Source organism: Amblyraja radiata, chromosome 13 (genome assembly GCF_010909765.2).
Source record: "Amblyraja radiata isolate CabotCenter1 chromosome 13, sAmbRad1.1.pri, whole genome shotgun sequence".
In the NCBI taxonomy this organism is placed as follows: Eukaryota; Metazoa; Chordata; class Chondrichthyes; order Rajiformes; family Rajidae; genus Amblyraja; species Amblyraja radiata.
In genome coordinates, this window is record NC_045968.1 from 2081761 (window position 1) to 2105300 (window position 23540).

Sequence of the window (23540 nt, forward strand, 5' to 3'; positions counted from 1 at the left end):
ACTAAGAATAAATACAGATGATTGCAAGAAATGTTTCAGGTGCTATTGAAGAGGAATGCCCAATTCTTCAGCCTGCGTTCACTCTATTATCACCTTCTAGCCGAACAGCAATACAAAATAGAGTCACATCAGTCTGCCATAACAAAGGGGACTTTTGGTGGATAATGGAATTGATCGGATAATCGATTCTCCTCACATTTTGGTCCCATTAATACATTCTGCAGAAGAAAAATGAAAGGCAAAACACCACCACAAAGGACATTTATGGAGCGTAAAAGCCTCAGATGAAACGTCCCAGGGGACATTTTGCCCAGTCTTTGGTGCAGAGTCGGGGAAACGAGAAACAGAGGACATAGGTGAGGGGGGAGAGGTTGAATGGGAACCTGAGGGGTAACTTTTCTTTTACACAAAGGGTGGTGGGTGTATGGAATAAGCTGCCAGGGGAGGTGGTTGAGGCAGGCACTATCACAAGATTTCAAAGACATTTGTACAGGTTCATGGATAGGAAAGGTGGAGAAGGACATTGGGCCAAACACAGGCAGGTGGGACCAGTGGCTGGCGTAGGTAAGATGGTCCTGATAGATCTGGTTCCATGCCATCCAATTCTCTAATACTCTATGACTTGGTGTTGGGCTGGACTAATTTTGGGCCCGTGTACTGGTTTACACCCAAGCCACCATTTGCAGTAAGTAGTGCCTTTTAACTTCAAGCCAAAGCAACCAAGCCACCATTTGCAGTAATTAGTGCCTTTCAACTTCAAGCCAAAGCACCCAAGCCACCATTTGCAGTAAGTAGTGCCTTTCAACTTCATGCCACCATTTGCAGTAAGTGGTGTCTTTCAACTTCAAGCTGCCTGCATATGCAGCAATAGGGCTTTCAAAGATGGCAAGTTGCAACAATTTTACTTTAGACGTTATAGTTTAGAGACACAGTGCAGAAGCAGGCCCTTCTGCCCACTGAGTTTGTGCTGACCAGCAATTGCCCCGGAGGAGTACTAGCATCCTACTACACACTAGCAGCAATTTTCAATTTTACTGAAGTCAATTAACCTACAAACCTTAGACTTAGACTTTGATCCTTTATTTGTCATTCAGACCTTTCGGTCTGAACGAAATGTCGTTGCCTGCAGCCATACATGTAATAATAAACAACAAAACACACAATAAACACAAATTAACATCCACCACAGTGAGTTCACCAGGCACCTCCTCACTGTGATGGAGGCAAAAATCTTAGGGTTACTGTCTCTTCCCTCCTCTTCTCCCTCTGCGCTGAGGCGCTACCCCAACGGGCGATGGTAAGTCAGTCCCGCGGCTCACTGAGCTCCGCGAACGGGCCGGTTCAAGCTCCGCGGCCCGGGGTGGTCGAAACTGCCGCCCTCCAGTCCAGCGGACGCAGCTGTTGCCGCGGGAGCTCCGGAAAACAGGCTCCAGCCCGTGACCTGCGAGCTCCCGACTATGCCGTTGACACACAAACCTGTAAGTCTTTTGAATGTGGGAGGAAACAGGAGCACCCGGAGTAAACCCACGTGGTCAAAGGGAGAACGAACAAAAACTTCGTACAGACAGCACCCATAGTCAGGAACGAACCCAGGCCTCTGGCGCTGTAAGCAGCATCTCTACCGCTGCACCAGTGTGTCAACCCAATTAGTGTGTTTCTGGTTTTCCTCTTGAATCAAGTTCCCCATGATAAATACTAATGCAGGCTCGAGATGACTCGGGAAAAAAGAATTACATTTTCAAAGATACACTGAATGTGGCTGAAACATATGAAAAAAATATCTATCGGTGAATTGAAAATCAATATTTTCCCCTGAATCCTGAATCTAGCCTGTGCAGTTAGAAAAAGTTAAATATCATAGCAGATAACGTATTAGGCTTCGTATTGAAACTGTAATGAAAGGTAACATTCGAGACATCCCATGCTTCTTCCTACACTTGGGCAATACGTCTGACAATCCCGGAGCAGCAGGCTTAGTTTAATTTAATTTAGATTAGCGATACAGCGCCGAAACTGCCCCTTCGGCCCATCAAGTGCACACCAACCAGCGATCCCCGCACATTAACACTCTCCTACACACGCTCGGGCCAACTTACATTTATACTACGCCAATTAACCTACAAACCTGTACGTCTGGAGTGTGGGAGGAAACTGAAGATCTTGGAGATAACCTACGCGGTCACGGGGAGAACGTGCAAACTCCGTACAGACAGCACCTGTAGGCGGCACCGAACCTGGGTCTATGGCGCTATAAGCAGTGTAAAGGGCCTATCCCACTTGCATGCGACTGCATGCGTTTGGCGCGACCAAAACGGAAGCGGAGTTCGCGCTAAGTTCGCGGTAAGTACACGGTACGTTCGCAGTAAGTGCGCGCGTGACGTAATTCGTGTCATGCTTACCAATCAGCTGGGCAGAAGGCGGGCCGACTGAATTTGGGCGTCGCACGGCGTCAGGCGGTGACGTCATCACGCAACGGCACGCCACGCGCTAGGTGTACGCCGTCAAGACGCTGCATACAACGTCAAGACGCTGCGTACACCCTCAATGCGCCTGTGGGCCGACAGGCCGTTGGCGCTCGGAATTTTCGGACAGTGCAGGATTTTCGGAGCCTCGCGCGATGTCGGGACCAGCCCCGCACAACTCCGTACGCCAGATAGTCGCGCCAGATGCATGCAATCGCATGTAAGTGGGACAGGCCCTTAAGGCAGCAACTCTACCGCCTGCCACTGAGGCTTGGAAAGCAGGAAGGCAGGAGTGGCGGAGATGGACTGTAGAGGTAAGCCGCTGACTCATCGGCTCTGACCTTCCTTCCATCGAGGGGATTTATCGCAGTCGCTGCCTCAAAAAGGCTGGCAGTATCATCAAAGATCCACACCATCCTGGCCACACACTCATCTCCCTGCTACCTTCAGGTAGAAGGTACAGGAGCCTGAAGACTGCAACAACCAGGTTCAGGAATAGCTACTTCCCCTCAGCCATCAGGCTATTAAACCTGGCTCGGACAAAACTCTGATTATTAGCAACCACTTTCTGTTATTTGCACTATCAGTTTATTTATTCATGTGTGTATATATTTATATCATGGTATATGGACACATTTATCTGTTTTGTAGTAAATGCCTACTATTTTCTGTGTGCTTAAGCAAAGCAAGAATTTCATTATCCTATACAGGGACACATGACAATAAACTCACTTGAACTTGAACTTGATCCCGGCCTCTGCTCATCCCCTTAGGACCGGACAGGAGGACAGAGGGAGCCGCCGATGGTCTGTACATGTGACACTAAAGAACCATTGAACATGGGTGCAGCACTCTCTTTGTTGACTGAGGTTTCTAATGTGAATGACCTACATTCCAGGAAACCAAGGACATGAATGAAACATGAAAACATCTGCTGGTGAACCTGGCATTTTGAAAGCAGGGGAGTGATATCCCACAGCGGCGGCACAGTGTACCACAATATGCAACCCAGCTGGTGATCTGTTGAGATACTTGCAACACTTTAAAGAATGAGGTGAGGAGAAAAAAAACCACATGAGAAGATTGTAAATATTCCAGCAGCACACTGGAGTTAATGTGTCACATACCGCACAGTTTCTGCAAGGACTTCTCAGAGTACGTGTCCCGGTCACATCCCTTTCCGATGTGGCTGGTCTGTAGCTCCATTGTGGTCTGTACAGATGAGACGGGTTCACCACATGTCTCCAGGTGGATGCTGGAGAATAATACTTTACTGCCAGAGCCCGATTTATATTCTACACGCTTATTCCAACCTGTTAAAAACAAGATAACTTGAGCTGCTTCCTTCACAGGATTATATTTAAATAATATTTGACAATTAGGCTGCCCCGTTACAGAGACAAAGAAACATAGAAACATAGACAATAGGTGCAGGAGTAGGCCATTCGGCCCTTCGAGCCTGCACCGCCATTCATTTATTTATTTATTTATTAGTTATTTATTTCGAACAGAATAAAAGAATAAAAAGCAAGTGTGAAACAGCATACAACAAACAAAACAAGAATATTTATAAAGTGTCATAAACAATATTTATAAATAAATGAAATCATATGTGTCCGAAAAGGAGCAGGAAGAAGCCAAAGCTGATTAATTCCCACCCCTTATTCAACTGCTTGTAATTATCTCATACAAATTTCGCAGCTATATGTACACCATATGTACACCAGCCACTATATGTACACCAGCCACTATATGTACACCGAATTATTTACATTTGAACACTAATCAAATATTTACAAAGCCATACAAAAAAGAAAAAAAGAAAAAGAAAAGAAAAAACCCGCAAATACTATACAGTATCTTAGTCATATATACAACCCATCACCCTATAATCACCCTTCCCAATACAATCAGTATAACAAATATCACAATCACCTATCCTCATCCCAATATCCTTTTAAACAAGTGTTTTTGTACCTTTTTAGACTGAATTATGCTTGTGCTAAGTTTTATCTCCTGTTCCAGACCATTCCACAAATTCACACCACAGATTGCTATGCACATACTTTTAAGAGTTGTTCTGACATTGAGTTTTTTAAATTATGTTCCCCTCTCAAATTATACCCACCCTGTCTTTCCATAAACAGTGTTTGTATATTTCTTGGAAGTAAATTATTTCTTGCTTTGTACATGATTTGCGCAGTCTTAAATTTAACCAGATCAGTGAACTTCAGTGTATGTGACTTTAAGAATAATAAATTGGTGTGTTGAAGATATCCAACATTATTGATAATCCTTATTGCTCTTTTTTGTAATGTGCATAATGGCTGTAGGTTGGTTTTGTAGGTGTTACCCCATATCTCCACACAGTAACTCAGATATGGCAATATGAGTGTATTATACAGAGTATGTAATGATTTGTGGTCCAGAATGTGTCTTGATTTTCCCAATATTGCTATAGACTTTGCCAGTTTTGCTTTGACGTGGTTTATATGTGGTTTCCAGCAGATTTTGTGGTCTAAGATCACACCAAGAAATTTATTTTCATATACTCTTTCTATATTGATGTTATCTATTTTCAATTGTACTTGAGGGTTTATTTTATGTTTTCCAAATAGCATAATCTTTGTTTTGCTTAAATTTAGAGACAATTTGTTGACATCAAACCACTGTTTTAATTTATTCATTTCTGATGTGATGACCTCCAAAAGCTGCTTCAAATTGTCACCGGAACAAAATATATTCGTATCATCGGCAAATATAATCAATTTCAGTATATTTGATACTTTACATATGTTATTAATGTACATTATGAAAAGCTTTGGACCTAACACAGACCCTTGAGGTACTCCACAAGTTATGTTCATGTAAGTTGATTTATGTTCACCTATTTCTACAAATTGTTGCCTGTTTCTTAAATAGCTTCTCACCCAATCCAGTCCAACCCCTCTGATGCCAAACGTATCCAGTTTCATGAGTAAAATGTCGTGATTTACGGTACCAAATGCTTTTTTTAAATCTATAAATATTCCCACTGCAAGTTTTTTTATTATCTATGCAATTTGTGATTTCCTCACTTAGTTCCATTAGTGCCATAGATGTTGATCTGTCTGTCCGGAATCCATATTGACTGTCGACCAAAAGCTTATGTTTTTCAATGAAATTGTCAAGTCTTTCTGTAAAAGGTTTTTCAAGGATCTTGGAGAATTGGGAGAGTAAAGAAACAGGCCTGTAATTTGTGGAATGGTGCCTATCCCCAGTTTTATATAATGGTATTACTTTAGCTATTTTCATTTTGTTCGGAAATTTACCGTATTGAAAAGACAAGTTACAGATATGAGTTAATGGTTCGGCAATTTCTTCAATAACGTTTTTTATTATAATCATGTCAATATCATTCCAATCAGTAGAGGATTTGCTTTTACATTTTCTTACAGTGTCTATGATTTCTTTTCCTTCGACTGCTCTAAGGAAGATAGAGCTATTATTTCTATCCCAAAGATCAGTATCTGCCCCTTCTTTTGTTTCTGGCTCATTCATTTTTTCTGCCAAATCTGGTCCCACATTTACAAAGAATTTGTTAAAACCATTAACCGCATCATCCATATTATTTATTGTCTTTTCATCCTCAATAAAATACTCAGGGTAGCCTGTATTTTTTGATCCATTTCTAATAATACTATTTAGCACGTTCCATAAACCTTTCATATTGTTTTTATTATTCTCTAACATTTTATTATAGTATTCTTTCTTACATATCCTCATAATATTGGTTAATTTATTCTTATATTTTTTATATTTATTTTCTGCTTCTGAAGTTCGATATTTTATGAATTGTCTATATCGTGTGTTTTTCTTTTTGCAGGCATTGTTTAAACCCTTAGTGATCCATGGACTATTTGTTTGTTTTTGTTAATTTCATTCAATATGATCATGGGTGATCATCCAACTCAGTATCCCGTACCTGCCTTCTCTCCATACTCCCTTTAGCCACAAGGGCCACATCTAACTCCCTCTTAAATATAGCCAATGAACTGGCCTCAACTACCTTCTTTGGTAGAGAATTCTACAGATTCACCACTCTCTGTGTGAAAAATGTTTTTCTTATCTCGGTCCTAAAAGATTTCCCCCTTATCCTTAAACTGTGACTCCTTGTTCTGGACCTCCCCAATATCGGGAACAATCTTCCTGCATCTAGCCTGTCCAACCCCTTAAGAATTTTGTAAGTTTCTATAAGAACATATAGACAGTCATATAGCATGGAAACAGGCCCTTCGGCCCAACTTGCCCATGCCGACCAACAAGCCCCATCTACACTAGTGCCATCTTCCTGCATTTGTCCTGCTGTCTACCTTTGATTTAAACCAGCATCTGCAGTTCTTTCCTACACAAATCCATGCAAGTGCGAGTGGGCACCTAGTACAGTTCCTCTGATTAGAAAATGGATTACAAGCTCCTGAATCATGAAAAAAATAAGACCTAAATCCTTACAAATTAATTTTTAACAAATCTAATGAGCAGTTTATTTGTGCATATGTACAATTTCACCTGGGATCATGTATATCAGCGTTTCAAACCATCTGTTTTAATACAACTCTGCTCCTTTGATCAATCAAAACCAATGCATGAACTATTGATGCTCACACTGGGCAGATATAAACTAGTCCATTTCTCCACTAAGAATAAATACAGATGATTGTAAGAAATGGTTCAGGTGCTACTGAAAAGGAATGCCCAATTCTTCAGCCTGCGCTCACTCTTTTATCACCTTCGAGCCGAACAGCAATAATAGTCACATCAGTCTGCCATAACAAAGGGGACTTTTGGTGGATAATGGAATCGATCGGATAATCGATTCTCCTCAAATATTGCTACCATTAATACATTCTGTAGAAGAAAAATGAAAGGCATAACAACACCACAAAGGACATTTATGGAGCGTAAAAGCCTGAGACGGAACGACCCAGGGGACATTTTGCCCAGCCTTTGGTACAGAGTCGGGGACAGAGAGAGGGCATAGGTGAGGGGGGGGGGGGGGGGGGGGGGGGGGGAGGGGGGGGGGAGATTTCATGGGAACCTGAGGGGTAACCTTTTTTTACACAAAGGGTGGTGGGTGAATGGAATAAGCTACCAGAGGAGGTGGTTGAGGCAGGCACTATCGCAACGTCTAAGAAACATTTAGACAGGTACATGGATCGGGGTGGCTTAGAGGGATAAGGTCCAAACGCAGGCAGGTGGGACTAACGTAGATAGGGCAAGTCAGTCAGTGTGGCCAAGATGGGCCTGTTTCCACACTGTATGACTCTATGACTCTTTTGACAAAAACTTAATTTAAATGCAGACAATAAACCTTCTGTACAATAGACTGCAATTCACTTAAAAACCGAAGCATTGATTTACAATCTGAATTTTATGGGTGTCTTTATTACACCATAAATGCAGTAATTGACAAGCTGGGAAGCAAATATCACAATGACATAATTCATACTAGGATTATAGTCATATGATATGTGCTGACTGCCTCCACTAGTGACAGCTTAACTGGTCATTCTCCAAATAATAATGACCCAGAGGAAGATAAATTCTGTAAGGCTGCTCCATAATATCATAATCATAAATCATGATTGTAATTAACAAGTATTCACCACCCTCTCTCTAGGCCACCATCATTGCCATTCGAGTCATTCAGTCTTCATAATTCTCCGTATTCACTTTCCCATCTCCTCAGCTTTAACCTTGATTTCTAGATGTGACTGGTTCTAATCAACGTTCATCAAAAGATCAAAGTCAACTCTCTTTCTTCCTCCACTGATGCTATGTGACTGATGAAGTATTTTGCAGCATTTTCTATTTTTATTTCAGATGTTCACCAACTGCAGTATTTTTCTTTCCTTCTTAATAGCTGTGATTAGTTTCAGAATTAGTTTAGAATTATGGTGATTAGTATTTTCATTGGTTGACCAAATAGACAATAGACAATAGACAATAGGTGCTGGAGTAGGTAATTCGCCCTTCGAGCCAGCACCGCCATTCACTGTGATCATGGCTGATCATCCACAATCAGTACCCCATTCCTGCCTTCTCACCATACCCCCTGACTCTGCTATCTTTAAGAGCTCTATCTAACTCTTTCTTGAAAGCATCCAGAGAATTGGCCTCTACTGCCTTCTGAGGCAGAGAATTCCACAGATTCACAATTCTCTGGGTGAAAAAGCTTTACCTCATCCCCATTCTAAATGGCCTACCTCTTATTCTTAAATGGTGGCCCCTGGTTCTGGACTCCCCCAACATCGGGAACATGATTCCAGCCTCTAGCGTGTCCAACCCCGTTTCAATAACATACCCTCTCATCCTTCTAAATTCCAGAGTACACAAGCCCAGCCACTCCATTCTATTAACATATGACAGTCCCGCCATCCTGGGAATTAACCTGGTGAACCTACTCTGCACTCCCTCAATAGCAAGAATGTCCTTCCTCAAATTTGGAGACCAAACCTGCACCCAATACTCCAGGTGTGGTTGACCCAATGGTTAATGCCTCCAAAACATGTCGATGACCATTGGCAGAAATATATTTCCCTTTACTTTGAGTCACATTTTTGACCACAAGTAGTTTTCTGCGGCTCTGTAAAACCTTGGTTTTGGCCGCCTTTGGAGTATTGCGTGTAGTTCTAGACACCCCGTTACAGGAAGGGTGTGGAGGCTTGACCAGAATGCTACTCGGGTTAGAGCGTATTAGCTACAAGTAAAGGCTGGACAAACTTGGATTGCTTTCTCTGGAAACATTTTACAAAATGGTGACATACATTTACAGTGTAGACAGTCAAAACATTGTCCCCCATGAATCAAAGGCTAGAGGATGTCGCTTTGCCAGAGGGGCACGTTTATGGGAGCTGTGTGCGGAACGTTTTACTGACACAGAGAACAATGGGTGCCTAGAACGTTCTGTCGATGGGTGATGGCGGAGGCAGATGTAATAGTGGTGTTGAAGAAGCATTTTTTGTAGGCACAGAGATGCAGAGGGAATGAACGGATACAGATCATATGCAGGCAGAAGAGATTCATTCAATTTGACATTTAGTTCAGCAGAGATATTATGGGCTGAAGGGCCTTTTCCTGTGCTGTACTGCCCTATGCTCTATGTTTGGGCATCTAATTGCAGTGTGAATAATGGCAATATACCTTAAGAGCCTTACCTTGCCAGCCAGGTTTGCAGACTGGCTTAATTTCAATGTGAATCAATACATCTTCCGAAGCTTCCTTTTGGCCACAATCGTATGCCGTCACCATAAACTTGTATTGATGCTGCTCGTCATAGCTCAGCTTCTCAGTGTTCCGGACATTACCTGGTCATACCAAGAAAGGAATCAATGTTTATACACAGAAAATAAATGTTTCCACATGAAATACTATCAGTTACAACCATATTATTTCAGATATAACCATCACTTTACAGTACAACTTAATATTCTGAACACATCTTTTTAATGCAGGAAATAAATTGATGCCAATAAAGCTATCATCCAATAATTCCCATGTGTGCTTGAGACATCCATTTACTCTAGTCGGGAAATTACAAATAAACTGCTCATTAGATTTGTTAAAAATTAATTTGTAAGGATTTAGGTCTTATTTTTTTCATGATTTAGGAGCTTGTAATCCATTTTCTAATCAGAGGAACTGTACTAGGTGCCCTCTCGCACTTGCATGGATTTGAGAGAGAGTTAGATAGAGCTCTAGGGGCTAGTGGAGTCAAGGGATATGGTGAGAATGCAGGCACGGGTTATTGATAGGGGACGATCAGCCATGATCACAATGAATGGCGGTGCTGGCTCAAAGGGCCGAATGGCCTCCTCCTGCACCTATTTTCTATGTTTCTATGTTTCTATGATTCGCACTAATCCACCACCCCAAACCATTCACTCTTTCTCCCATTTGCGCACAGTGGCTGTAGAGTGCACCATCCCCAATATACTCCGCAGTTACTTGCTTAGGCTATTCTGACAACTCCTCCCAAACCTGCGTCTCCTATCAAGGGAGCAAGGGCAGGAGGCACATGGAGACACGACCATCTATCTGCAGGTATACATCCCTATACATAGTCAGAGTCATGGAGTTTCACACAAGGTGGAAACGGGCACTCCAGTCCAACTTGCCCACCCTGGCCAATATGTCCCATCCACACTAGTCCCACCTGCCTGCATTTGGCTCATATCAATCTAAACTTGTCCTATCCATGGGATGACGTGATGACTTTGCTTACTATGTGTAAGGTATGCAAAGCAAAGGATTTCACTGTGACGTGCCACATGTGATAATAACGTATCATTCGTTCATTCATTCATTCATTCATTCATTCATTCATTCATTCATTCATTCATTCATTCATGCATTCATTCAGTCATGTATTCTGCCCAAGTCAAACGTCAACTGAAGTTGTAAATCAACTGTGTATTGTCTAAGTGACTACTACACCTGCCTCAGATTATTGTCTGAGGCAGATCTAGCCCTTTTCCCCATATGGTGTGGGATGGTGAGACTTGGCAGAAGAGCTATTCTGAAAGTTGGTCACATTAAAAAAAAAGACACAAAATCAAACTTGAATTTCAATAATAATAATAATAATGGATGGGATTTATATAGCGCCTTTCTAGAATACTCAAGGCGCTTTACATCGCAGATTTACAATCTGTCGCAACTCACCGTTCCTATCAATCGCAAAGGGTACATCAGGTGTAACTATTTCATAATCACAAATCTGGCTGTATTGAGGAGAGCAGTCCTCGTCCACAGCTTCCACCTGCAGTATGTTGTCATACAGCTTTCCTTCTGTGATCGAACCTTTATACACCGTCTCTTTGAACACCGGCGAGTACTCATTGACATCATTCACTTGAATGTGAACCACCGCCCTGGAAATGAAATAGCATCTTCAGTGCTCAGTAAATACACCATAAGTGACGAACAAAAATATTTACAAAACAGGGTCAAAGATACAAGTTATGTAAACAAAAAGCTGGAGTAACTCAGCGAGACAGGCAGCATCTCTGGAGCAGAGGAGTGGGTGACGTTTCAGGTTGAGACCCTTCTGCAATGGCTAGAAAGTCCCAGTCGCAAGTTCCTATCCATGACCTGAGTTGATCAGCTTTACCTCTCATGTTGAAATAAATTGAATTTAATCAAACAGTTCATCTTCACTCCCTGCAGTGCTCCTGCCTATTGAACTTGCCGTCATTGCCTAATGTTCCAACTTCCAGCCTCCCTCCTGCGTCACCTCTACATTGGCTCCCATCCTCCAGCCAATCGAGTTTAAACCCACCCGTGTTGCACGAGCAAACCTGCCCGACAGGATATTGGTTCCCCTCTAGTTCAGGTGCAAACTGTCCCTTTTCTACAGGTCATCTCAAGCCCGGAAGATGTCCCAATGGTGCAAACACCTGAATCCCTGTCCCTTGCATCAACTTCAATCAATCAATCAATGTCATTCAATTTTATTGTCATTCAAAAATACACCAACAAATGCAAGTCTGAATGAAATGTTGTTGCCTCTGGCTCACCGTGCAACATAAAATGACAAAAGGATAAAATAGATAAAAAGATAAAATAGATAAAAAGATAGATTAGATAATAGTGGCGGCACATTATATGGAATTCAAGAGTCTGATGGCTCGGGGGAAGAAGCTGTTGCAAAACCTGGCCGTTCTGCTCCTTATACTGCGATACCTTTAGCCCAAGGGCAGCAGAGTGAACAGTCCATGATGGAGACGTGTGGGGTCGTTTATAATGCTGTTGGCCTTGGACAAGCAACGTTTGCACGCAATGTCCCCGATTGAAGGAAGAGAATTCCCGATTATATTTTTAGCTATGCTTCTTAGCTATTCTTAACTTCTGAGCTATGCATTCACTGCCATAAGTTCACAGATTGTAGGAGACAAATTAAGCCATTTGGCCCATCAAGTTTACTCTGCCATGCAATCTTGGCCAATCTATCTTTCCCTCTCCTATCTTCCCTGTCGTATCTTCCTATTCCTACCTGTACTAGCACATGACACCAAGAGTCATCTGGAGATCACAACTCTTGAGGTCTTGCTTTTTTAACCATTTGCCTAATTCCCTGCAATCACTCTGCAGGACCTCGTCTCTTTTCAACCTAAGCCACAACAGCTTCTGGCTGCTCCCCCTCCCTCTTGAGAACGTTCTGCATCTGCTCCGAGACATCTTGGGCCCTAGCACCAAGGAGGCAACACACCAACCTGGAGTCCCGTTTACTGCCATAGAATCTCCTGTCCGTCCCCCAGGAGTCACCTATCACCATGGCACTACCTGACCTCATCCTACCCCACTGTGCCAAACAGCCAAGTCTGATGTGACAGAGTAGAGTTCAATATTCCTCCAGAGCACTGATCCCACTGAATTTCTCTGCACCATTGTGCCCATTGAAGTTGGACCAAATTCATGGCTGATTTTTATTGACAATGAGCATTTATTTTACACTGAGAATTAGTTATTAATTTAATCTCTTTCCATGGGTGCAAATTGTTTTCCATCGACGGACTTACAACTGATCTGACTGTAAATCATACTGAATAATCGCAAGCGACTTTGTATTCTTAAGTCTGAACCTTTTACAGTAATTAAAATTTCAATATCCAAACTAAATGTTGGTGCATATTATTCAAACTTTAATTATTTCAACCAGTAGATGTAAAAGTAGCAGCTAATTTAACATCAACCAATAGCAAAGCTACTAAGTTTGAACTTCACTTAGAGTTTACAAAATATCAGTTGGACCCAAAAATATTCGGCATTGACATTTCACAGGATTTAAAACAAGGAACAAGTGTCCACTGTTCGATCCCAAAGCACAGCTGAAAATGGCTGCATTTCCAGGCCACTTCCATACAGTGTACTCCACATGCCTGAATGTACTCACTCACAGCCAGCGATTGAGCCTTGCGGTACGAGGGGCAAGTTACTCACTTGTGCGATTTTTTCCAATAGGTTCCACCGGGCCGGGCTCCGCAGTCGTATGCCTGAATGATAAATGTGTATTCCTTCTGTAGCTCACAGTCGATTGGGCTCTTTGCCTGCAGCAGTCCTTCCCCAGATGTCTTGTTTAACACCACAGCTTCGAAGGGCACGTCCTGACTGTGGATCTTAAAAGCACAGATCTCACCTGGAACAAAGAATATACGTTGCTGTATCAACTGTGTAGAATAAATACAGGTAGAACAAGTGACAGCTGAGCTTCCACCAGAATTGAAAATGAGCAGTCCATGCCCAATTTGCTACAATTTGCCATATTACATCCATTTGTTTACAACGGGTAAAAATCAATAGAGTCTGTTTAATGAGTTTGTTACCTACTGTAAATAATCATTTTGTAAGAACAAACATCAGTAGTTAATTATGATTTCACCACAACAATGCCCAATTTCCTCCCCATCTCCCATACACCAATTCACATCCAATTGCTTTGGGAATAAGCCCATGTTAACAGGGCCAGCACAGTGGTGCAGCAGTAGAGTTGCTGCCTTACAGCATCAGGGGCCCGGGTTCGAACCTGACTGTGGGTGCTATCTGTACGGAGTTTGTACGTTCTCCCTGTGGCCGCGTGGGTTTTCTCCGGGTTCCTCTCACATTACAAAGACGTGCAGGTTTGAAGGTTGATTGGCTTCTGTAAATTGTCCCTAGTGTGTAGGACAGAACAAGTGTACGGGTGATCATTGGTTGACGTAGACTCGATGGGCTGAAGGGCCTGTTTGCACACTGAATTTCCAAAAATAAAAACAAAAATTAAATTAAAGCTAAAACGAGGTTCAGGCATGAAGGCAAACGGCCGTGCATGGGCCAAAGTTTGGAATTCTACCCAGGTTGTTTCAGGCATTGTATCAATTGTTACCTGCATCTTGGTGCAGTTAACTTCCAATCTGTTCAGTAGTTATAACTAAAGGCACAAAATGCCGGAGTAACTCAGCAGGTCAGGCAGCATGCCTGGAGAACATGGATAGGTGACATTTTGGGTCGGGACCCTTCTTCAGACCTTTCTGCCTGAGTTACTCCAGCATTTTGTGTCTTTCCTTGGCAAAGCAGCATCTCCAGTTCCTTGTTTCTACAGTGGTTAGAAGTGGTGCTTTGACCTTCTCAGCATTGTTTGTACAGACTGCTCACACTGGATATGCTTGACATATGCACGCCTGCTCTTTGCCTGAGTTGTGATCAGATCTTTATCCCATTTATCACAATATGCCTTCTTGGAGATGCTTGTTATTATCAGGACTGAACTCCTTTTGTTCTCTCTGCCTGAACAGAATATTAGGATTAGTCAAGCTGACGGCAATGACAGCTCCGTTTTTCATATAACGTTAACGCTGAAGTTTGCAGTTTGCACCTCCATCACCTACTGTTGTGACAGAAAATCAAAGGAATAAAGTCACTTTATTCAATAAAGCATTCTGCTTCCTGTTTGACCAATAAATGTTACAAACAAACTAAAATAGCATTCCTACATTATATGTATTGAAGGCCAAAGATGATATTTATTATTCTGTTTTGTTTACCAATAAAACCTATGCCATTTCCTGGTCTGGATTAACCATGCGTCCCGCATGGTATGTGATTATAACATCAATAGGAAGCTTTGGTTCTCATAACTAAATGTTTTGTGTTAAGAAAGAGTCGTTTGCATCATGAACAATCTTAGTTTAGTTTGGAGATACAAAATGGAAACAGGCCTTCCGGCCCACTGAGTCTGCACCGACCAGCGACCCCTGTACACTAAAGGGCCTGTCCCACTTGCATGTGATTGCATGCGTTTGGCGCGTCCAACCGGAAGCGGAGTTCGCGCTAAGTTCGCGCTTAGTTCGCGCTAAGTTCACGCTAAGTTCGCGCGTGATGTCATTTACGTCATGTTTAAAAATCAGCTGGGCAGGAGGCGGGCCGACTGAATTTGGGCATCGCACGGCGTCGGGCAGTGACACCATCACGCAACGCCACGTCGGGCGGTGATGTCATCACGCAATGCCACGTGCTAGGCGTACGCCGTCAAGACGCTGAGTACGACCGCAATGCGCCTGCGTGCGTACGCGGGCTGATAGCCCCGCGCGATGTCGGGACCAGCCCCGCACAACTCCGCGCTTCTAAGTGGGACCGGCCCCGCACGGCCATATGGTGCCTGTACGCCTCAAGCAACCAATTGGCGAGCCCTTAACACTATCCTACACACCCTAGGGACAATTTACAATTTATACCAAAGCCAATTAACCTACAAACCTGTACGTCATTGGAGTGTGGGAGGAAACCAGAGCACTTGGAGACAACCCACGCAGGTCACGGGAGGGGAACACTGTACAGACAGCACCCATAGTCAGGATTGAACCCGGGTCTCTGGCGCTGTAAGGCAGCAATGCCACCAATTCAAATAATCCTTATTGTCGCCGGCAGTGGGTTGACGCCAATGAGCGTAGCTTGACTTCTCCTGATGTAGGAGCTGTCGTAAGTTGTCTCCAGGTGACGTAGATTGTCGCTGGTGCTGACTTTGGTGAATTCCATTGGCGGCTACCTACGTCAACCGGTGACTGAATTGTCTTCAGTTGTCGCCGACAGGGTCGTAGCTTGTCGCGGGTGGACGTCGGTTGACTTCGGTTGTCGTAGTTTGTCACCTGTGTGGTCGTAGGTTGTCGTAGGTGTGGTCGTAGGTGGACGTCCTAATGGGTCGCCGTTTGTCGGTAGCTTGCCGTAGCTTGACGTCGACATGGTGGTAGGTTGTTGTAGCTTGTTATAGACATTGTCGTGGGTGGGGTGGGGGGGAGGGGGTCCAGTCGCTGTTTTTTGGTGATTTGCTACGCCTAAAAAATTGCATAAGTGGGACAGGCCCTTTAATCTTCACGATGCAGAGGTTGTGGGTTTGGAAGCTGTTCTTGGTCCAGTCCAGATGAATAACTACAGTGCATTTTTTAACTGGTACACACAGTGCATTGGCGATGGGGGAAGGAATATTGACAATGGCATGGTGCCTAGTTGGAGTTGGAGCAATCTAAAGTATAGTTTGCAGTTTCTTCTAATTGTTTTTTGTTTCTGACCTTCAATTCTTCATAATGTTCAACTTAACTTTCCTTCTAGCATCTGGTTAAAAATCTGGTCAGATCACACAGCTTCAACCATGGCACCAAACTCAGAATTGTGATGCATCCTGATAAAATTCATTCTATGGTGCATCTGTAGAAGTTGGTGAGAGTTGTTGGGGCCATGCCAAACGTTTTAAGCCTTCTAAGGAAGTAGAGACGTGTGTGTGCTTTCTTGGCCATTGCTTCGATACGGCTGGATGAGGAGAAGTTATCATAGACTCACAGTCATAGAGTGATGTAACGTGGAAACAAGCCCTTCCGCACAACTTGCCCACACCGGCCAACATGTCCCAGCTACACTAGTCCCACCTGCCCGCGTTTGGGCCATATCCCTCCAAGCCTGTCCTATCCATGTACCTGTCTAACTGTTTCTTAAACGTTGCGATAGGCAATGTTTGGATTGCCCATCAGGCACAAGGTATAGAAGTGTGAAAACGCACACCACCAGATTCAGGAACAGTTTCTTCCCAGCTGTTATCAGGCAAATGAATCATCCTACCACAACCAGAGAGCAGTCCTGAACTACTATCTACCTTGGACTATCCTTGATCATACTTTGCTGGATTGACCTTGCATTAAATGTTACTCCCTTTACCATGTATCTACCGTATACACTTTAAATTGATCAATTGTAATCATTGTCTTTCTGCTGACTGGTTAGCATGCAACAATAGCTTTTCACTGTACCTCAGTACACGTGACAATAAACTAAACCAAAACTAGTCTCTGCCTCAACCACCACCTCTGGAAGCTTGTTCCATACCCCCACCACGCTTGTGTGGAAATTTACCACTCAGATTCCTTTTAAATCTTTTCCCCTTCACCTTAAAACTATGTCGTCTTGTCCTCGATTCACCTCCTCTGGGCGAGAGACTGTGCATCTACCCGATCTATTTCTCTCATGATTTTATACACCTCTATAAGATCATCCCTTATCCTCCTGCGCTCCAAGGCATAGAGCCCCAGCCTATTCAACCTCTGCCTATAGCTCAGACCCTCTAGCCCTTGCAACAACCTTGTAAATCTTCTCTGTACCCTTTCCAGCTTGACAACATCTTTCCTCAAACATGGTGTCGAGAACTGAACACAATACTCTAAAGTCTGAAGAAGGGTTTCGGCCCGAAACGTCGCCTATTTCCTTCGCTCCATAGATGCTGCTGCACCCGCTGAGTTTCCCCAGCAATTTTGTGTACCTACAATACTCTAAATGTCCCCTCACCAACATCTTAAGGGCCGGTCCCACTTGCATGCGATTGCGTGCGTTTGGCGCGACCAAACAGAAGCTGAGTTCGCGTTAAGTACGCGCTAAGTACGCGCGTGATGTCATTTTCGTCATACTTACCAATCAGCTGGGCAGGAGGCACGCCGATTGAATTTGGGCGTCGCATGGCGTCGGGTGGTGACGTCATCACGCAACGCCACGCTGGGCGGTGATGTAATCGCGCAACGCCACGCGCTAGGCGTACGACGTCAAGACGCTGAATACGACCTCAATGCGGACTGCGAAGATTTCGGACACTGCAAGAATTTCGGAGCCTCGCACAACTCCGCGCTTCTAGGTGGGACCGGACCCGCGCGGCCACACGGTGCCCGTACGCCTCAAGCGACCACGAGGTCGCGTAATTTGCGAGCGAAGGTCGCGTAAGTGGGACAGGCCCTTTATACATCTGCAACATGACCTCCCAACTTTTATACTTAATACTCTGACTGCTGAAGGCCAATGTGCCAAAAGCCTTTTTGACCACCCTATCTCCCTACGATTCCACCTTCAAGGAACGATGCACCTGCACTCCTAGATCCCTCTGCTCTACAACACTCATCAGAGCCCCACCATTCACTGTATAGGTCCTGTCATTGTCAGACTTCCCCAAAAGTTGCTGGGGATAAGTTTCCTCAAACATTTGAAATGAAAAAGCAGATCCGATGGTCCATCAGACTGGATATTTTAAGGCGTTGGTGAACTGCAGGGGGCATGGAAATAATGTGAAGTAATACATCTCCAAACTCTGGCAGGAGAAACTTTCAACATCATTTCTTCAGAAGAATCAATATTGTGGGGAGATATTGTCATCGTGATTCACAATTCCTAACCTTTCTATGTTTTCATGCCGTCTTTAAATCGTTATTTATTTTTAAATTACAGCAATTGTGTGAAAAACATTCTCAATAGGGGATCATGGTCAGCAAATCCATTGGTGCACAGACTGACAATTTTCCTTCACCACTGCAATCATGCTGATACAGGTTACCATAGCACTCTGTGGCATTGTACATCAAGTGACAATGTTGAACAAGGCTGTTATTTCATAACGGCCGATGGGATCATTTAAACAAAAGATCATGCTAGCTCAAATGCAAGCCTTAAGAGAAGATATACCATAGAGCTGTACAGCACAGGACAGGCCCTTCGGCCCATAATATCCATGCCAAACATGAAGCCAAATACAATTAATCCCTGTCCCTGTCCCTGTATCCCTCCTTTCCCTGCATATAAATGCCTTTAAATGGTATCTTCCTCCGAAACCATCTACGGCAGCTCTTTCCAGATACCCACCATTATCTGTATATAAGGCTTGCTCCACACGTCTCCTTTGAACTTTGCCCCTCACCTGAAAGCTATGCCCTTTTAGTCATAGAGGCATTGAGTCATGCAGGTGGAAACAGGCCCTTTGACTCAAGTTGCCCACACCGACCAACATGGCCCATCTACACTGGTGCAACCTGCCTGCGTTTGGTCATTACCCCTCTAAACCTGTTCTATCCATGTGCCTGTCTAAGTGTTCCTTAAACATTAGTCTTTGACAGTTCCACTCTGGGAAAAAGCTTATGACTGTCTATCCTATCGATGTCTCCCGTAATTTTATATACTTCTATCAGGTCTCCCCTAAGCCTCCAATGCTCCAAAAAAAATCCAAGTTTGTCCAACCTTTCCTTATGGACAATACCCCTCAATGCAGGCAGCATTTTGGTCGAGCTGTCAGCCTTCTCTTCCCCCTCACCAAAGCCTCCACAACATTTCTGCAATGGGGTGACTAGAACTGCACAGATTACTCTTAAAATAAAGGGGAGGTTATTTAAGACTGAGGTGAGAAAAAACGTTTTCACCCAGAGAGTTGTGAATTTATGGAATTCCCTGCCACAGAGGACAGTGGAGGCCAAGTCACTGGATGGATTTAAGAGAGAGTTAGATAGAGCTCTGGGGGCTAGTGGAGTCAAGGAATATGGGGAGAAGGCAGGCATGGGTTATTGATAGGGGACGATCAGCCATGATCACAATGAATGGCGGTGCTGGCTCAAAGGGCCGAATGGCCTCCTCCTGCACCAATTTTCAATGTTTCTATGTTTCTATGTATGCAAAATACAGCCGGACAGAAGATTTATAAAGCTGAAACATGACCTCCTTTACATACCAAATGCCTTCTTTACCTCTCTATTTACTTGCATGTCACTTTCAGGGAGCCATGGAATTGGATCCCAACATCCCTCAAACTTCATCAATGCTATTGATGGCCTTTTCACCGCCATTTCACCGCCCATGTCTGTAGCTGACCTACAGCTCACGGTTCACTTTGACAGCCCACCTCACCGCCCGCAACTCCATCTTTAATTTTGCTGTTGTCTGCAAATTTACTAACCAACCCATTTACATTTACCTCCAATTTATTTAAACACATGGCAAACAACAGAGGTGTCAGCAGTTCCCCCTGTGGAACTCCAGTGGTCACAGACCTCCAGCCAGATTCACACACCTCCACCATAGCCGTCTATGTGTAAGCAGTTCTGAATCCAAATGACCATGTCACCGTGGATCTCTGGCATCTAAAGGGCCTGTCCCACTTGCATGCGATTGCATGCGTTTGGCGGGACCAAACGGAAGCGAAGTTCACGCGAAGTTCGCACTAAGTACGCACTAAGTACACGCTAAGATCGTGCGTGACGTCATTTGCATCATGCTTATCAATCAGCTGGGCAGGAGGCGGGCCGACTGAATTTGGGCGTCGCACGGCGTCGGGCGGTGGCGTCATCACGCAACGCCACACGCTAGGCGTACGCCGTCAAGACGCTGCGTACGACGTCAAGACGCTGCGTACGACCGCAATGTGCCTGCGTGCGGTGGCGCGTGAAGATTTCGGCCACTGCAACAATTTCAGAGCCCGCGCGATGTCGGGACCAGCCCCGCACAACTCCGCGCTTCTAAGTGGGACTGGCCCTGTGCGGCCATACGGTGCCCGTACGCCTCAAGCGACCACGAGGTCACGTAATTTGCGAGCCAAAGTCGCGTAAGTGGGACAGGCCCTTTACTCTTTCGGATCATCATATCATGAAGGACTTCAACCTTCAATGAACAGCCATGATCATATTGAATGGCGGTGCCGGCTCGAAGGGCCGAATGGCCTACTCCTGCACCTATTTTCTATGTTTCTATGTTTCTAACAAGTGCCTCACTAAAATCCATGCAGCTAACATCCACTACCCTACTCTCATTGATCACCTTTGTCACCTCCTCAAAAAAACGCTATCGTTTGTAAGACAGGCCTGCCTTGTGCAAAGCGACACTGACTTCCCCTAATTAGCCCATTCTCTTCTAAAGGCAAGTTAATCATTCCCCATAGACTCCTTTCCAACACACTCCCTATAACTGATGTCTGGCTCACTGGCCTATAATCTCCAGGAGTATGAAACAAAGGAACAACATTCGCTTCTGTACAGTCCTCTGGGCCCATGGCCATGTTGGAGTTTGTCCAGGCCCCTCCACTCTCCACCCCTGCCTCACTTATTAATCTAGGATAGATCCCATTAGATTCTGATCTGATGCCTGGGATGAAGACCATCAGATTCTGTATCTTATGATTTATTTGGAGTGGTCCATGCTTAAGTGGCCAAAGGCTTAGTGAAATATCTTAACCATTGTAAGTGTTTTGCAGCATCATAAGATGCACCTGTATCGGACACAGAAATAATAGGGAAATAGTCGAAGGCAGATTTAAAAGCATGAACCTTTGAACAAGATCGTTGCTTTAATAGAATTGAGCCCGTTGTTTTGTAGATTACCTTCGAGTTATATTTTTGTCCACCACTAATACAGCCATGATCTTGCTTCCGAGTACCTTTGGAAGATGAGTATTTTTATTTGAGCTCCCTGCTTGCACTCTATGCCTTAGCAACCTGGTATCCAAGGAACTGAAGAAACGTCTGCCAATTCCCCAGGGTTTACACTATTTTGTTATTTGGTTTATTTACTTGAGTTTACTGGAGTCAGTGTCATGCAACTGCCCTTAATTTCTTTTTAAAGACAGTCACTTTGAAACACATTATAGCAGCTGACTGCAAAGGGATCAGACAGTTGGAAGTCTCATTAAGCTATAATAATCAGAGCAGTCTCAAACTAAATTAAGTATCGCCAGAGCAGCCTGATGAAATCCCAAGGCTGGCAATTAGGAGCCAACATCTGTGACTATTTGCGTGAAGTTGATAAATGAAAAATGGATGTATATATGTATATGGAAACATGTCATGAAACATAATGCTACAGAAATTGTATTTTCCATTAGGTATTGCAAGAGAAAATGGAATTTATTCAGCAGCTCAGCACATTGCTCACAGTAAGGCACTGAGAAGATTTACATGAAAATGATTTTATCAAGTAGAGTAGATGTACAGTATTTCTGTAGACATCTAGTGTACAAACAGCTGTCAGTGAATAAATAACCTTCCTTGGCATAACTGGTTGAGGATACAGCACGGCAGGATACTAGATACTCAAGTTTTGCAAAGGTCTAGCTATCTTTCATATTTACCCAATGCACTGGGAAAGTTGGAATTAATGTTCGGTCCGTTATCTTTGGGGAAGTCATTCAGTTATCCTTTCTTTCAGTTAGTTAAATCAAATAATTTTGTGCTCTGTAAGTCCAGAACAAGGGGTCACAGTTTAAGGATAAGGGGGAAGTCTTTTAGGACCGAGATGAGAATTTCTTTTTTCACACAGAGAGTGGTGAATCTGTGAAATTCTCTGCCACAGAAGGTATTTGAGGGCAGTTCATTGGCTATATTTAAGAGGGAGTTAGATGTGGCCCTTGTGGCTAAAGGGATCACGGGGTATGGAGAGAAGGCAGGTACAGGATACTGAGTTGGATGATCAGCCATGATCATATTGAATGGTAGTGCAGGCTCGAAGGGCCGAATGGCCTACTCCTGCACCTATTTTCGATGTTTCTATGTTTCTATGTAATCAAGCTTTGTAAAATCACATCAATGTACACAGATTTTATCTCAGTCAATTTACACAGATTTTATCTCAGTCAATTTTACATTCATCTGCTATTAAAAAGCAAATAGAAATAGGAACATCAGGCCCTGTATGTTATGATTTAGCTGCTGTGTTCCATGCTTAAGTGGCAAATGGCATGATGAAATATCTTAACTATTTTGAGTGTTTTGCAGTATCATAACATGCACCCTGTAGAGGACTCAGAAATAACAGGGAAATACTTGAACAAGGAAAGACACAAAGCGCTGGATTAACTCGGCAGGTCAGGCAGCATCTCTGGAGAAAAAGGATGGGTGATGCTTCAGGTTGGGACCCTTCCTCCGAACTTTCTTTAATATTAGTTTAGTTTCTTTAGATTAGCGATACAGGCCCTTCGGTCCACCGCACCGACCAGCGATCTCTGCACGATAACACTATCCTACACGCACTAGGGATAATTTTACATTTATTGCAAGCCAATGAACATGCAAACCTGTACATCTTTGGTGCTTGGGAGGAAACCGAAGATCTCGGACAAAACCCATGCAGGTCACGGTGAGAACGTACAAACTCCGCACAGACAGTAGTCGGGATCGAACCCGGGTCTCTGGTCTGTAAGGCAACGACTCTACCGCTGAGCCACCGTGCAGCCCTATATTGATTTACAGCTTGCCAATGTTTAAACCAAAGCCGCAGTTGCTCTCA

The 23540-nt window shown here is 43.8% G+C and overlaps 1 protein-coding gene across 1 annotated transcript in view; it reads right to left on the reverse strand.

Annotated features, from left to right (window-relative positions):
• Positions 1–23540, reverse strand: part of clstn2 (calsyntenin 2) — a 530962-nt gene that overhangs the window by 100558 nt on the left and 406864 nt on the right. Inside the window, exons 4-7 of the mRNA XM_033031091.1 lie at positions 13443–13638; positions 11166–11374; positions 9659–9808; positions 3590–3775 (exon numbers count right to left, since the gene is read on the reverse strand). Coding sequence (XP_032886982.1) covers positions 3590–3775; positions 9659–9808; positions 11166–11374; positions 13443–13638 — 741 coding nt within the window. The remainder of the gene's footprint in view (positions 1–3589; positions 3776–9658; positions 9809–11165; positions 11375–13442; positions 13639–23540) is intronic.